Raw genomic sequence first — 15477 nt, 5'->3', positions numbered from 1 at the left:
TCATACCACTTCTACTTATTTTTATAGAAAACACTCCGCTTATCTTTATATCATTAGTTTCAATTCATAATCAAACTCATATTGAATAATGATGCATTACAATAAATGTGTATTCCTCTTTGCACTTGAAAGATGTCTTAATGGCAATTAAGGAATTTTTTTGGGTCTATAATCACTCTATAGGTTTCACTTTGTAAATACAGCTGTTTCTCAAACCACACCTCTTTGGGGAAGATATATAATAATCATAGATATGTTAATTTGTTAATGTACTGGTTCCCATTTATAATCTGCAGTGGTGGATCCAGGAATTTTCCTAAGTGGGGGCCCACTGACTGACCTAAGAGGGGGCCCACTACAGTCACGCTTCAGTGAATCCCTATATAAGCAACTAAAATTTTTCCCAAAAAGGGGGGGGGCCCAGGCCCCCTGCCCCCCCCTAAATCCGCCTCTGATCTGTGTGTTTCATCTCATAGGGACATATCTTGGGAATGTAATCAGTATAGAAAAACATGATAGTGCCTAAATTTCTAGGAGGTCAAAAATGAAGGTAAGGGAAGTTTGAATTTTAGTATAAGTTTAAACTCCTAGAAGTTCAGGGCATACACATTGAAAAAATACTGCAAAGTCCTATATTTTAACCTTTGAATAAAAAATAGTGCATATAAACTTTCCTTTCTGGTAAATTATTTTTCACAAAACTTCATAGTATCCCAGCTTATGTTTAAACATATTTGTTTATAGTGGATTGGGAAACAAGTTTTACAACTTATATTAATCCCTTTCCACTTTACGGGTGCGAGTGCTGCCTTGTAGCGGCCTTAGCCTACTCCTTTTCGAAATTTACAAGGGTGTCTTTAACGTGCAAGAGATATGGCTCTCTCTTAACACGGGTCAGCCATTTATCGTCCCCGTCCAACGGACTATCATTGTTTCCTCAAGACCATACTCGCAAATGGTGTCAAGGGAGAGCCGAAATTGAGTTCCTGAAATTTTCATCCCAAATGGGAATCAAACCAGGAACCTTTGTGTTAGTAGTCAGATGTACTAACCACTTCACCACGGCTCTCTATCCCAGCTTTAGTCGCAAAGGAAGTTCCTATTGGAAATTGCATTGTCTATATTTACAAAATGGCAACCTATACAACAATTTAGTGTAATGCATCTCATTTCTTTTACAATAGTTGTATCTTTGATTATTTAAATAAACCAAAATGTGCTGATGTTTTATTTCATATCAAGTTATTTCTTTCAACAACTGTTCAAACAATCTAAGAATCTGTTGGTACAGTTCACTGTTTATATCACATGACACATTTGGCTCGTCCACAGCCACAGGAAATGAAACTTGGCCACTTTTTATCTTATCCAAGCAGGTCTTTCTTACATCTATGTATTTCTTTGACAGTTGTTGTAATGTTGACTTTTCTTCTGCAATGCCTTAAAAGAAAGAAACAAAAATGCTAATGCATATTGTATTATATATTATCCTTAATTTATTACTACATACTTATGACATAGAAATTCTAGTTTTAACACCACATTAGAACTTTCAGTATAGTTAAGGATTTAGTCATTCCAGGTTTAGGAATTTTGTCAGATGTTCAGACTTCTTTGGTTTTCCCCCAATATAAAAATAAGAAGATGAGGTATGATTGCCAATGAGACAACAATCCATTAATGTTTAAATTAAGTTGATGTTAGCAAATACAGGGTAAAATATTTCAACCCATATCACCCACTTTTCTTTTCATATAAGAATTCAGTAACTCATTAAAGGTAATTTATCTAAATTTAAGAAGATTCTTGATTTATGTTCTTACCATTTGAAACCTGAATAATGCAAATGCTAAATATATTAAAAACCAATTGTTCAGAGAACAATTGCAGGTCTTTCAACTAATAAGGATCTATTTTGATATGAAAATATTAAAATTCAGTTAAAATGTCAGTTCCTATGGCTTTATGATGTATAAATATGAATTTCGAGCAAAGGTCAAAATCTAGAACGTCCAATTAACCTATGACCTTGACCTCAATTTCAAGGTCATAAACCAAGGATCTCAAATCAAAAGACCCTAGGTCTGTAATATGTATGGTTCATGAGTAATATCACTTTACGCATAATTCTTAATATAAGAGGGGTGAAAACTCAAATCTAATGTCTACGCACCCTTTCAACATAAATTCATAAGTTACCACATGTCGTAACTAACAATTTAGTAAAAATAATTTGTCGATATCTTATAAGGTTAATGAAAATAAGTATAAATAGGCCAAAATCAAAATTTAGAATTTGACCTTGACCTTTGACCTTGACCTTATTTTCACTTTTTTGGACCAAGGACCTTAAATCAAAAGACCCTAGGTCTCTATCACTTATGGTTTACCAGTTAGAAATACATATCACTTATATTATATACAAAAGGGGAGATAACTCTCATATATGGCTTTGGATAAAATTAAAATCCTTATCCTGAAGACGTAACGAGCAATTTGGTAAAATAAATTTGTCGCTATCTTTTACGGTTGCGAAGGAGTAGTGGCCACAAGAAAAACAGTGTTTGGGGAGATAACTCTTACTACGTAAATTTTTTAGTTATGCCTTTGTCAATTTTTAAAGCGTATAAACTTTATGATGTCATATTCCAAATATCTAAGCGACATCTTTTGAAACATCAATAATACACAAGAAAAAAGTTAGGCGGAAGAAAAAAAAAAAGAAATATAAATCAATTGCTTTTGAAAAGCAATTGTGCATGGTCTTTCCCCCTTTGAAATTGATTTTATTGGGGGGTGGGGGGAGGGGGGTGTTGTTTATTTGTTTGTTCGTTTGTTTGTTTCGGTATGGGGTCTATACTATTGTGTTACCGGAGAAGTTTCATGTTTAGTTTGGAAAGTTTTTATTTTATTTTAGGTACAGCGCGCGCGCCAGATTGACGAGACATAACGTGACACGGGTTTATAATAACGAAAACTTAGTCTTTTTATTTCTTTTTAGGTCGGGACATTGAACAGACAACATGTATAGAGATGGAATGTACACAATGTAATTTCTTTTGTCATTGTAAGAAATTGACATCTTGATGACAGTTCACGCGCAGTGCATGTTTTGGATTTAATTGATCCGGTGTAACTTTAAAACACATTTATTGATTATTTTCTGTGTTGTACATTTTTCAGCACCTGTTTGTAACACAGATTAGTATTTCAATCTCGGAGCGGACATTTTATTGTAGGTTTTTACTCAGATTTACGGACCTAGCAAGCGATTTTTACGGCATTGCCATTTCTTTTCTCCAGGAAAAGCTTTAAAAGATATCTCCATCAAGTTTTTTTATAAACTTTTAGTACATGTATGCCCTGCTGACTGCAAATTTTGAGGTCGATTGTACTCGTAGTTTCAGAGTACATGTGGATTTTTTTTTCAGAAGTGACGCAAGAACAATATTAAATTTCAATTTTTCATGAAACATGATTGCTTGATCATGATTGATTGATTGATTGATTGTTTGATTGATTGATTGATTGATTGATTGATTGATTGATTAGTTGGTTGGTTGGTTGGTTGGTTAGTTAAACACGTTGGATAGGGTCAATTGAAACAGCGAAAAAGAAACAAAGAAGATCTTGAACCCTATCATAAACACATGAGACGGAAACATGATTGATTGATCATGATCATTATTGGTTGATTGATCATGATCATAATTGGTTGATTGATCATGATCTTGATTGATTGATTGATTGGTTTATTGGTTGGTTGGCAAACTCATAAAACTCTTCAAGTAGTGCCCCAAATCACATATGTACGTGACCTTGACCTTTGACATTGTGACCTTTGTCAAGGTCATTGCTTCACAATGTCATTGCAAAAGACCTTATGGGTCAAGGACATTTGGTTAAAAGTTTTGCCTAAAAATGGCTTTATATAAACCATTAATGGGGATTATGTCCCTTACACAATGGTAAAATCAATACAGTCATAATGTAACAAAGTTGCCCCTTGGAGTACCAAGCATTTTTCGCTACCTAAATTTTCTGTATCTATAACAATTCTAAAGTTATAGGGAAATCAAAGACAAATAAAAATTTAAAATACGACCTTGACCTTTGACCTTGACCTAAATTTCATTTTTTGGGACCAAGGATCTCAAATCAAAAGACCCTTGGTCCCTATCACTTATGGTTTTCCAGTTTAAAATACTTTTCAAAATTTCAAATACAAAAGGGGGAATAACTCTCATATGGAATCTCTATACGGCTTCGGTCCAATCCTGAAAAAGTAACGAGCAATTTGGTAAAATAAATTTGTTGTACTTTTTTACGGTTGCAAAGGAGTAGTGGCCACAAGAAAAACAGTGTTTGGGGAGATAACTCTTACAACGTAAATTATTTTGTAACGCAGTTGTAAAATTTTAAAGCGTATAAACTATACGACATCATATTCCGAATTTTAAGAAAAAAATTTAGGCGGAAGAAAAAAAAAAAAAATAATAATAATAATAATAATCAGAACAAAAACAATAGGTCTTTCATCCGAAAGGTGAAAGACCTAATAATAATAATCAGAACAAAACCTATAGGTCTTTCAACCGAAAAGGTTGAAAGACCTTATGATGTAAAATTGCAAGCAAGGATTTTCCAGCCATTTTATAAAAGTTAAATATCTTGATTAAAAGTTCTGTAATCTATCAATATGTTTAGTTAACTTTGTACCTTAACTAATGCTTTTATGTTTTATAGTATCAATTTTATGTTCCAGATTTTTTAAATTTCACCTGACTATATCCTTAATTATCAAAATAAGAAGATGTGATATGATTGCTAATGAGACACTCTCCACAAGAGACCAGATGACACAGAAATTTAATAATCATCTATAGGTCAACATACGACCTTCAACAAAGAGCAAAGCCCATACCACATAGTCAGCTGTAAAAGACAAATCTAAAACAATTAAAACAAGAAACCATTTGGCCTAATTTATGTACAAAATAATGAATGAAAAACAAATATTTTTCACAGCAAAAAACAACAACCATTTGTTAAGCATGAGTACCATAGTATTCATAGCGGGAAAATCTAAACATCTAAACTGTATATACAATCCTTTAATAGTTTAATTTAAAGGTTGAAATGGGAAGTACCTAAAAAAAGATGGTTTTAGAAAAATATGTGTTCTATCACCTAGTAATTCTGATTTCTTTTCAAAATGAGTAGTTTAAGTATATGTTGACATTGCTGAGTACTGGGGTAATTGTATGCATAGAATCAATAATTTTTTGAAATTTTATAACTTTGAACACAGCAAATGCAATTGCTAAATTTAATATTTTAATAAACTGCATTAACCAAAAAATATTCCTACATATTAAGAAGCATATATGGAATATTATTGTGTTATGTTAAACCAAATAAATTTTACATTTAATAGACTACAAAATTGAAGCATAAACAGAAAACAAGGACTTAACATTGTCAAATGGGAGTAAATCACATGTAGAAACGGCTGTTTAAAAAATCTGCTAGTTACACATACCTTTTAAATTTGACATTTTATGACTAACAATCTTTCTTAAGATCTGATCTGATTGGTGGATGACGTTACTTGAACAGATCTGACGGCTCTCTGCTGTTATCATTGGATCAGTTTCCTCTAATGGTTGAATTGGATTTAACATTGCTGTATTCACCAATGACATTATCCTCGGTAAATGACTAAAACAGGCACAAAATAGGATTATAAAATGCATACTTTAGAAACAGAAAAAAGCACAATATATGTTTAAATCAAATCGACCCAATACTAACTTTTCATTTTTTGTGCATTCTACTTTAAGGTTGTCTGCACATGTAGTTGATGATTTACTAAAGTCTAAAAATAATTTTTTGAAGATATTTTTTTATCACATAATTTTGAAGTAAGTATTATTCAAATCTAAATGTTCAACAAATTGCAGATTTGCTGTATGATTATATGTAGGCTTTAGAAAAGCCAGAAATAAAATATCCATGAATACGCAAGTTTTCCCCAATCTACAAAAATTGATACCCACCTTATCATTTTTGTCATTTCACTTTCCAGATTAGGTCATGCCTGGCAAATTTGACCATTTCTGGATCCTTGATCTGATATTATTCTAATTTTTAGACAGGTTTTATTTTTGCAATTTTTACAACCAGAAAAAACAAGAATATAATCTGTGGCAAGTATGTGAATTGTATCTTCCTTTATATAGATACATCTAGAAAAATTAAAGTTGAAAAAAATATATGGCTAAGTCTGATAGAAAGGACTAAACTGGGAATAGAGTATAGACTGTGAAATGAAGTTGACTTAAGAGTATATCAAAATAACAATAAAGGTATATATACCTTTCTATGTTTGATTCAGTATTTATAACTATACTGTTAGTTTCCCAACTATTGATTTGTCTATTAGGTGGCTCTATTTTAGTTGCCATAGCTACAATTACATCTTCTGTTATTGGCTGACTACGTTTCACATTCCTTTCCAGAGCTGTTTGTATATTACAAGCTAGATAGAGCTGACAAAATCCACAGGTATCTGTAATACATTGTATAAAATTGAGAAAGGAAATGGGGAATGTGTCAAAAAAACATAGTTGAATATATATATGAATAAAAAATGTTTCCATACATCTATTTTTTTTTTTAGAGAAATCAATTATTTGGGGCTATGCCACCAGGTTTTTGTAAATTTTAAATGTTTACAGTCCTGTTGGTGCTTCCTATATCTTTAATCTGTTATCAGCAAAACAAAACACAAGATATTGCACCTCAACTTAAATAACTAGTATATAAAATGTTGCACATATTTTATCTATCCAAGGGTAATAACTGAAAAAAGCATATTCTTTTTTGTTCTTTAAAACTTTTTATTAATATCTTGGAAAAATGAAGACTTAAGAGCAGTTACAAATGATTACCATTATAATTGAAATTTTCAAGCGGCATTACTTGTTGAAAGATTTGATAAGCACACATTTTCAAAAGTGTCAAAGATATTGTTGATATAAACCTATGATATACATTGTAAGTTCCATAAAAATTCTGTCCGTAATTGTAACACATAAGACCGCTGGAAATGCAATTTTCCATATGATTAATGTTTCCAAAAGGCATAATTCTTTTTAAAATATATGATTGGCAATGATTTTCCAACCTGTCCAAGAAATTGCTGATATTAACCTATTATATAGGTATAATAAAAATCTGACAAAAATTGTATATGCGTGAGCCCACACAAGGCCAAACAAACAGATTGATGGACAGATGCCCAGTGTTTTTATGTCCCTGCAACACTGTGGGCAAAAAAAAAGATTTAATTCTATAAATTTCAAATATGAATACAAATAGAATCTGTATCTTTGACAATTTAAAGCCGCCAGATCAGCTGGTAGACTATAAAATATGTTATTTTTAATTCATTTTTTTGTCATTTTTATTACTTACACTTTCTAGCTATTTGGAAATACTTGTGTCTCATACTTGTGTAATACATGTTGTCATCTAGTACAATGACAACAGATTCTGCTGAAGTTATCTGCCTTCTAACAATAGCATAAAACTTTTCCCATAATGCATCACTAACACCAGGTGGCGGCTGGGTTAAATTTTCCAAGGATATTTCTTTGTTTAAAAGATGGTCAATACAAAAACCTATTTCCTCCCTGTATTCTTTCCAAGTCTGTTGAGACAAAAATAGAAAATATATTTTGTTATTTCATATTTTACAGAAATTATTTATGACTACCGGTACATTCATTTATAGCAGACGCCTTTTTAATATATATATATATGAATAAAAAATTTACAGATCTGTATTGAAAATCTGATATTTTGTTGATTTAATTCATAAGAAAATGATCAAGACATGGATGTCAGTTTTTTAAACCAGGAGAGCTAACTAGTTCAAAATAAACCTTAAAGGATCACAATGTCTACTTTAGTCTCAGGAGGTTATATACATTTGCATTACATTTTTCTTGCGTCAAGTATGATACCAATTTAGCCACTCGAGACAGTTAAATTTTCAAATTTAAATGTCAAGGTGGATAAATATCAAATTGCATGAGATTTGGTGGTGGAATCTGTTTCTCTAATGATTTTTTGACGATATGCAAACAATCATAATCCTTCGTTTGAATGATCTGCAAAAAGATGTGTTTTTTCTATGTGACGTCATCAGACATTCAACTGATTTTTATAGTTTGTTCTTATGTTGTACTGTTAAACCACTGTCCTAGGTATGGGGAGGGTTGAGATCCCGCTAACATGTTTAACCCCGCCACATTATTTATGTATGTGCCTGTCCTAAGTCAGGAGCCTGTAATTCAGGGGTTGTTGTTTGTTTATGTGTTACATATTTGTTTTTCGTTCATTTTTTTACAAAAATAAGGCCGTTAGTTTTCTCTTTTGAATTGATTTGCATTGTCTTATCAGGGCCTTTTATAGCTGACTATGCGGTATGGCTGTACGGTGACCTATAGTTGTTAATGTTTGTGTCACTTTGGTCTTTTGTGGATAGTTGTCTCATTGGCAATCATACCACATCTTCTTTTTTATATGGTCTCCTTTTTTTCATGACGTCACAAAAGGAATTTCAGAGGAAAGCAAGAAAAATCAACATCATAATTGAATTTGGACCAATGGCAAACAGAGATCATAGTAACCACTCGTCGATTAAATAAATATAATCAACAGATCAGGAAAAGTATAAATCGAGTAAAAATCAGAGAAACAGATCTACTAATGAGTACGGTATACCTGCCTTATCATCTAGAGGTATATTCTCTGGAATTAATTCATCATAAGACACCACTATAACATTAAGACACTTTGATGACTTTAAATGACTAGATTGTTCCTCCACATTCAAACTGCCAAGCTTATCATATAAAAGTTTAGCGAGAGTACTTTTACCGCATCCTGGAATTCCACTCAAAACAACTAGACATTTTGAAGATTTTGATGACTGTGTATCCATGGCCATGACATCTTAATTGAAACTTTTCAAACTCTGTTCATCATCTACTCAGATACACCTCTTTCATCAGAAAATCCTGTAAGATAAAATAAAAGAATGAAAATTGAGATATATCAAAGCAGAAAAAAACCGATGAAAGTTTGTTTAGTTCTTAAACTTATTAAACTATTCCGATTAGAAAACATTTCCATTTTTACATGGGGAACAATTCGAAAAACCAGTGTTTACTCCATTAATGGTACTGAGTATTCCAGATCTTATCTCTAAAGTAGATCATCATAAATGAAAAACCAGCGTTAAATCTTTGTTCTTACTTCTTATTTTGTAAATTTGTGAAATTGTAGTGTGGATTTTTTTCCTGTTTGAGAGTATCTGCTTTTACTTTCTCACCTGCAATAACTTTCAATGGGATCCCTCACTTTTATTGAGGGTAGTGGCATAGTAAAGGCTTTCAATAACCTTTAAATCTTTTTCCTTTTATTTGATTTGGAATAGTCCAAGATCCTGAACAATTTCAATTTTTCAATTTTTAAAACAATCATAATAGCCATGAAGATGAATTCAAATCATGATGGATTGTAAGTATGCTGTATTTTATCACTTTGCACTTTGATGGCTTGACTTTGATTCTTCTACAAAAGTGGGTGAACATTTCTGACCAGCTGAACAGTTTGATTTGATTAAAAAATAATTCCAATTTGATTAGAATTTTCATTTAACTGCAGCATGTAGACAGCAATGCTTATAATCAAATTACAGCAACATGTTTGTAGGATGTGTATTGTTGATAATTTTTGCTTTCAAGTTTTTAACATTTTCTTACTATCTTAATATATTTTTTTTAACTTTATACGCTGACAATGCTGTATTGGTCCAGCTCATTGTTGAAGGCAGTACAGTGAACTACGACCAACTAATATGTCATTTGGGCTCTGGTGGAGATTTTCCTCTGACATTGCCAATTAAACAGTATACCACATCTTTTTTTTTTATATAAAAACTACAACATTAGTGAAAGAATCATCATTTAAGGAATGTAATTCTATAAAGTCATTTTGATGGATTCAGTTATATTGGAATTTTTGTAGATACTGTATTGCTGATTAAATATTCTTATCTATGAAAGTTTTTGAGATTTTGAGAAAAAAACATGAAGCTAAATTGTTGTTCCCTTACAATAACTTTTTATGTAGGCCTCAGTGCCCAAGCAGTCTAGGTAGTCAAACTACTGTATCAACACTGAAGTTGTGCGTTTGGAATCCCACAAGGTACACTTGGCTCCACACTTAATAGAGGGGGATAGGACCTTTATCAGGACTCCGGGATCGGGTGTTTTTAAACTCAGGATTTCAGGATTGACCCTTTTGGAATCCGGGAATTCTTTTTTTGAACTTCAGAATGTCTGGATTTATTTTTTATAAATTCTGTATCTCTGGATTTTGTGTTTTTAAGCCTGGGATTTCGGGATCAGGACCCCTCCTAACCCCCCTTCTTAAAAGACTAGGATTCCAATCAAAGGTTGGTGATCTCTACACAAGCTCTGTCTTACCAGTGTTGAAAGTGGCATTAAACACCAATAAATCAAATTTGTGTACAATTGAAAAAGTTATCATTTTTCATTTGGTCATGTCGAGGATTTGTGTAGTTACTATGGGTACAAGTTAAATCGGCACCTGGTCAAATCGGCACCTAAAGAAAAAGTCAAATCGGCACCCGTTTAAATCGGCACCTGGTCAAATCGGCACCTAATTATAGTAAAATCGGCACCCATTCAAAGTAAAATCGGCATCTGATAATAAGTGATTTACTGTAAATTCAGAAATTATTGCGAGGTTTTTAATATTGCGAAAAATTGCGACACAGTTGTAAACGCAATAATTTAAACTCGCAGTTTGAAATATTTTATATAAAATAAACAGGATTGTTATCAAAATCGTAAAAATTAAAATCGTATTTAAGTCTAAAATGACAAAATTGCAATAATAAATGCACGAAATAATTTCTGAATTTACAGTATTATAAATAATTATGATATAAACAATAAAAAAAAATCATCACATATTAATCATTAAGCAGTTAAAATACATTTATAAGTTAATATGTTTAAAGTTTTCTCAATTGCTTCGAATGATTTAGTACTTCTTATTATTGATTACATGTAATCATAGTTTAATGATGTTAATAAAGTGTGTGTAGTGCTTTGCTTCAACATGACAATATATTGATTATTGCATACTGTTACTGTTATTTTTACTTATATGTTTTACTGTACTTGTGGGATTAGCTGTTATACATGTATATATTATCTTATATAAATAATAAAAATATCTGATACTCATATTTACTTCTTATTTACACAGCTTGGTTACATAAGAAATACACAAATATTCAACAAAGTCCAATTAACCATGAACCATTTTCCCTGTGAGGATCAGAGTTGGGGTAATTGTAATTGTAATCGTTAATCAGCTGTAATTGATTACAATTTGTCAAGTAATCAGTGTAATCATTAATCAGCCTCAAATCTGATTACATGTAATTTAATTTAATCAATTACTTTTCAAAATAGCCTGTAATCCTGATTACATTTTGATTACATTCTGATTACAATGAAAAAATTCTAAAACTGTGTTTATGTCAATAAATGAACTTTTTATTATTCATATTTAATAAATATTTTACATGTTAAATTATTTTTGTTTACTTTAAGCATGCTAATTGATTTGCATACTTAAGCAAAAAAATAAAATGTTACAGTATTGAAAATTCATCATTAGACAAAGCAGAGACATATAACACAATTGTATGTCTCTAGCCTTTGAATAAAGATATTGTAAATATATTCACAATTTACAGAAGCATATATACATTTGATAATAACTGTTACATTCAAGTAATACTTTTCATTATAAACCCTAAATTATATTCTTTTGTTAAAATTGTGATTTTTGTCAACTTTGAATTGACAGGTAGGAGACTAATTAAGGTTTTATTGCAATTACCAATTGAGAATAGCTGTAGGGCAATACGGTGTCATCCTGGTTTGCCCACTTTTAATTACATGTATATGTAAACATAGAGGGAATTGTTGTTTTAACAATTATAGTTTATTTCTGAATTATAGTGGACATATTTTTTACCTTTTATTTTACCTGTAAATGTTTAAAAGAACATTATATTCTGTTATTAAATCAAGGAAAGTGTGCAAAACTTTCTAAATTTTATATATTTTTGGCAGGAAAATGTATTTTTATTCATACAAAAAATAGGAAAAAGGTGCACTTGAAATAAACTATTTTTCCAATTTATTAACAAATAGTTTTAATTTTTGGTACATTCTGAAAAAAGGTAAAAAGTAAAAAGAATGAAACTAAAGATTTATTAGAATAAATCTCATTGAATATCTTTAACTTTATTTAACTTTTTTTTTTAAATTTTAATAAAATACACTGTTCTGAAACTTAATATAAAAAATATCCAATTTATTCTAACAACTAGAATATAAATGCAAGCCAAGCTATAAATATAACACAATTTACACAGTTATCTGCATCCAAGCTAGCATTTTCTTAAAAAAAACAAAATAACAACAATAAAATATTTTTCGATTAATAATCATGATTGCTAACAACACCAGTTAGAACTTCAACCAAAAAGGCTATTTACTGAAAAACAGCAACCAACAACGCAGCACGAACAGTGTGGCCAGGGGTTAATGTGAAAGGCTGCTACTTCCACTTCTCCAGTGTATTTGGCAATAGTCACAGAAATATGGACTGCAGTCCTATTATAAAGAAAATGAAGACATAACTCAACTGATAGGGGGAGCTGCAGTACTACCTCTTGTTCCACCCCACCTTGTTGGGGAAGTTTGACAAACACTAAAGAAGAGATTTGAGAAACTGAAAACATACTGGCTACAACTTCATTTACAGAATACAGATAGAGTTCAGGATTGAAAGCTACCGTTTTCTATTAAATCACTATTATCACTATTACACCCCCACCACAAATCACTTGGAAGGATGGCACAACAAACATAAGAAGAGACTCAAACATGCCCACGCAAACATCTACGAGATCATTGAGCTACTGAGAAAGACACAGGCACTATCATATGCAACATTATCCAAGATGCAGCAGGAGGAGCCCGTCCACCAAAAAGATGACGATACACAGTATAAAAACCAGACTCCAACTACTGAAAGAAAGATTCTAACAAGGACTAATAAGCGTGGTAGATTACTCTGACACAGCCGATGATCGATCCCATCTTTTCCATATGAACTGGACAATGAAGTGAAGATTTGTAAATATCATGTTTTGTGACTTTTGGTGTAAATATAAAAGATTGTATTTATCCTCATTTTACATATTTCCTTATGCAATGCATTTATAAAATTGATTAATTTATTAAATTATGTTTGCAATGAAAGAGATCTTTTATTAATGTATTTTTATCATGAAAATCATTCAGAAACTAATGAATAATGGACACTTTTGTAACTGGATATCTTTTTTTGTTATTTGTTGTATGTATGTTTGTTGAATGAATTTATATTAAAATAATGAGAAAAAATATTTGATTTTTTTAATAAATTTTTTTATACATAAAAACAACCTGAATATGCGAAAACACTTACTTACTATATACCTGACCATACCTAAGTTGGAACAGACTATACAATTGTATGCTCATTAAACCTTTTGTCTTTTTTGTTTTCTTTACTAATAGATAATTGGTAGAATTAAAAGTGGGCAAACCAGGAGTAAACCGGCAATACATATATGATAAAGGATAAAAATTATCTAATTAGCACAAACTAAATAAAAGTTGGACAAACATGTTGTTTTAAATAAACAAATTTTGGTATGGATTTGAACATGCAAAATGCAATGATTTAAGTACATGTACTTATAATTTGTTTACAACATGATGTAACAATTCTATTAAAAAAAAATCGCATACTTTTTAACTGTTAACTTTATTTCATTCATATTTTAACTTCCATAAATTGCACCTTGTAATTCATATAAAGCCTGGAAGAGATCAGAAGACAAGTTACAGCAAATTATTCATAAAACTTTATTCATTAAACTTTTCAGAGATCAATGGCGATAAAGTGTGATAGGTCATAACCAAGGCACAATGTGCATGTACATGTATATATACATTGAACTTTTGTGGTTTATTAAACTGATGAAAATTGAAGTAACCATTTTATAATTATTAAAAAAAATCCTTTTCAAAAATGCTATACTTTTATAAATTGCAATTCGGATGAAGAGTTGTCTCATTGAGGCTTACATGTACACCACATCTTCCTATATCTATATAGCTATATTTTTAAACATTTATTCATTGACATCAAAAATGTAATTTTCTTATTCATTGTAATCAGATGTAATCATGATTACTTTGCCAATGTAATCATTAATTTAATCAGATACTTTCAGAAATGATGTAATCGTTAACAAATATCCAATACCAATACCTTGATGACATATTAAGTTGAACAACAACAACAAAAACATATGAAAATTCACAAAGATGTTTTTAAGTTAATATGGAGACGAAGTCCCCAATTACGGTAGAAAATCAATAAAAAACAAAAAAATCAAAAAATCAAAAAATCTGGAAAACTTCCCCAATTTTTCATTCTACCAATGAACTCAAAATCATTAACTTTTTTTTCAGATCTAGTTCCCGTTCCGGTTTTTCCCGCATTTGCGCAGATATCTGTTTTGTTTGCATGAGACTTTGAATTTTTTTTTATATTCATCAGTCTAGTAAAATATAAGATTGGATCTCAATACAAATTCAATTTTAATAATTGTTTGATATGAAAAAAACATTACCTGACGAAAACGTTTCTTTTGTTTACATCGAATATGACGTCATAACTTAAAGAACGTCACAGCTAATTCCCTAACAACAGAACCAAAATCGGGAATGTTACGTACGGTATTTCGGTTTCATTTAATTTTAAAAGAAATAATACATACAGACTTCGTCCCCATTCACAGGTTTTGCCTGCCTCATATTATTTGTAGATAAAAACATTCATATTAATGAAAAGAATAGGGTTATTCCACATATTTTAAATGGGTGCCGAATTGACTACATTAGGGGCAGATTTAACTAGGTGCCGATTTGACTAGGTGCCAATTTGACTATACCAGGTGCCGATTTGACCAGGTGAAAAATTCGTTACTATAACGTAAACAAATCCTCGGTCCTGTCATTCGATCCAGTCATTAGTGTAACCCCCTCTACTTGACCATAAGAAATGAATTGTTAATTAAAACATGCCTTTGATACACTCTCACCCCTACACAATCGGCGACATATAGTTTATATCTGTGTTGACAATGTTTCATGGGCGCAGCCATTATGAACCTCCACCTTTGAACTCCATGAAAAGGTCAAAGTTTAGAACAGGTCATGAAAAATAAGTGATTTT

The 15477-nt window shown here is 31.1% G+C and overlaps 1 protein-coding gene across 2 annotated transcripts; it reads right to left on the bottom strand.

Annotated features, from left to right (window-relative positions):
• Positions 1 to 1212: 1212 nt before the first annotated feature.
• On the bottom strand, positions 1213 to 15450 carry LOC134716095 (L-seryl-tRNA(Sec) kinase-like). Of its 2 annotated transcripts, XM_063578861.1 has the most exons (6): positions 15327 to 15450; positions 8798 to 9089; positions 7480 to 7714; positions 6379 to 6571; positions 5543 to 5721; positions 1213 to 1440 (listed from the first exon to the last, which is right to left on the bottom strand). In XM_063578861.1, the coding sequence occupies exons 2-6, from the start codon at positions 9017 to 9019 to the stop codon at positions 1238 to 1240; spliced, it is 1032 nt and encodes a 343-aa protein (XP_063434931.1). In that variant the 5' UTR covers positions 9020 to 9089; positions 15327 to 15450; the 3' UTR covers positions 1213 to 1237. The 2 variants fall into 2 exon arrangements, with proteins under 2 accessions (XP_063434931.1, XP_063434932.1); XM_063578862.1 differs by lacking the exon at positions 15327 to 15450 and having other exon boundaries at positions 8794 to 9080.
• Between the last annotated feature and the right edge of the window lie 27 nt (positions 15451 to 15477).

This window comes from Mytilus trossulus, chromosome 4 (genome assembly GCF_036588685.1).
Source record: "Mytilus trossulus isolate FHL-02 chromosome 4, PNRI_Mtr1.1.1.hap1, whole genome shotgun sequence".
Lineage (NCBI taxonomy): Eukaryota > Metazoa > Mollusca > Bivalvia > Mytilida > Mytilidae > Mytilus > Mytilus trossulus.
The sequence above is the reverse complement of the archived record's forward strand: the minus strand, read 5'-3'. Positions and strand labels throughout refer to the sequence as shown.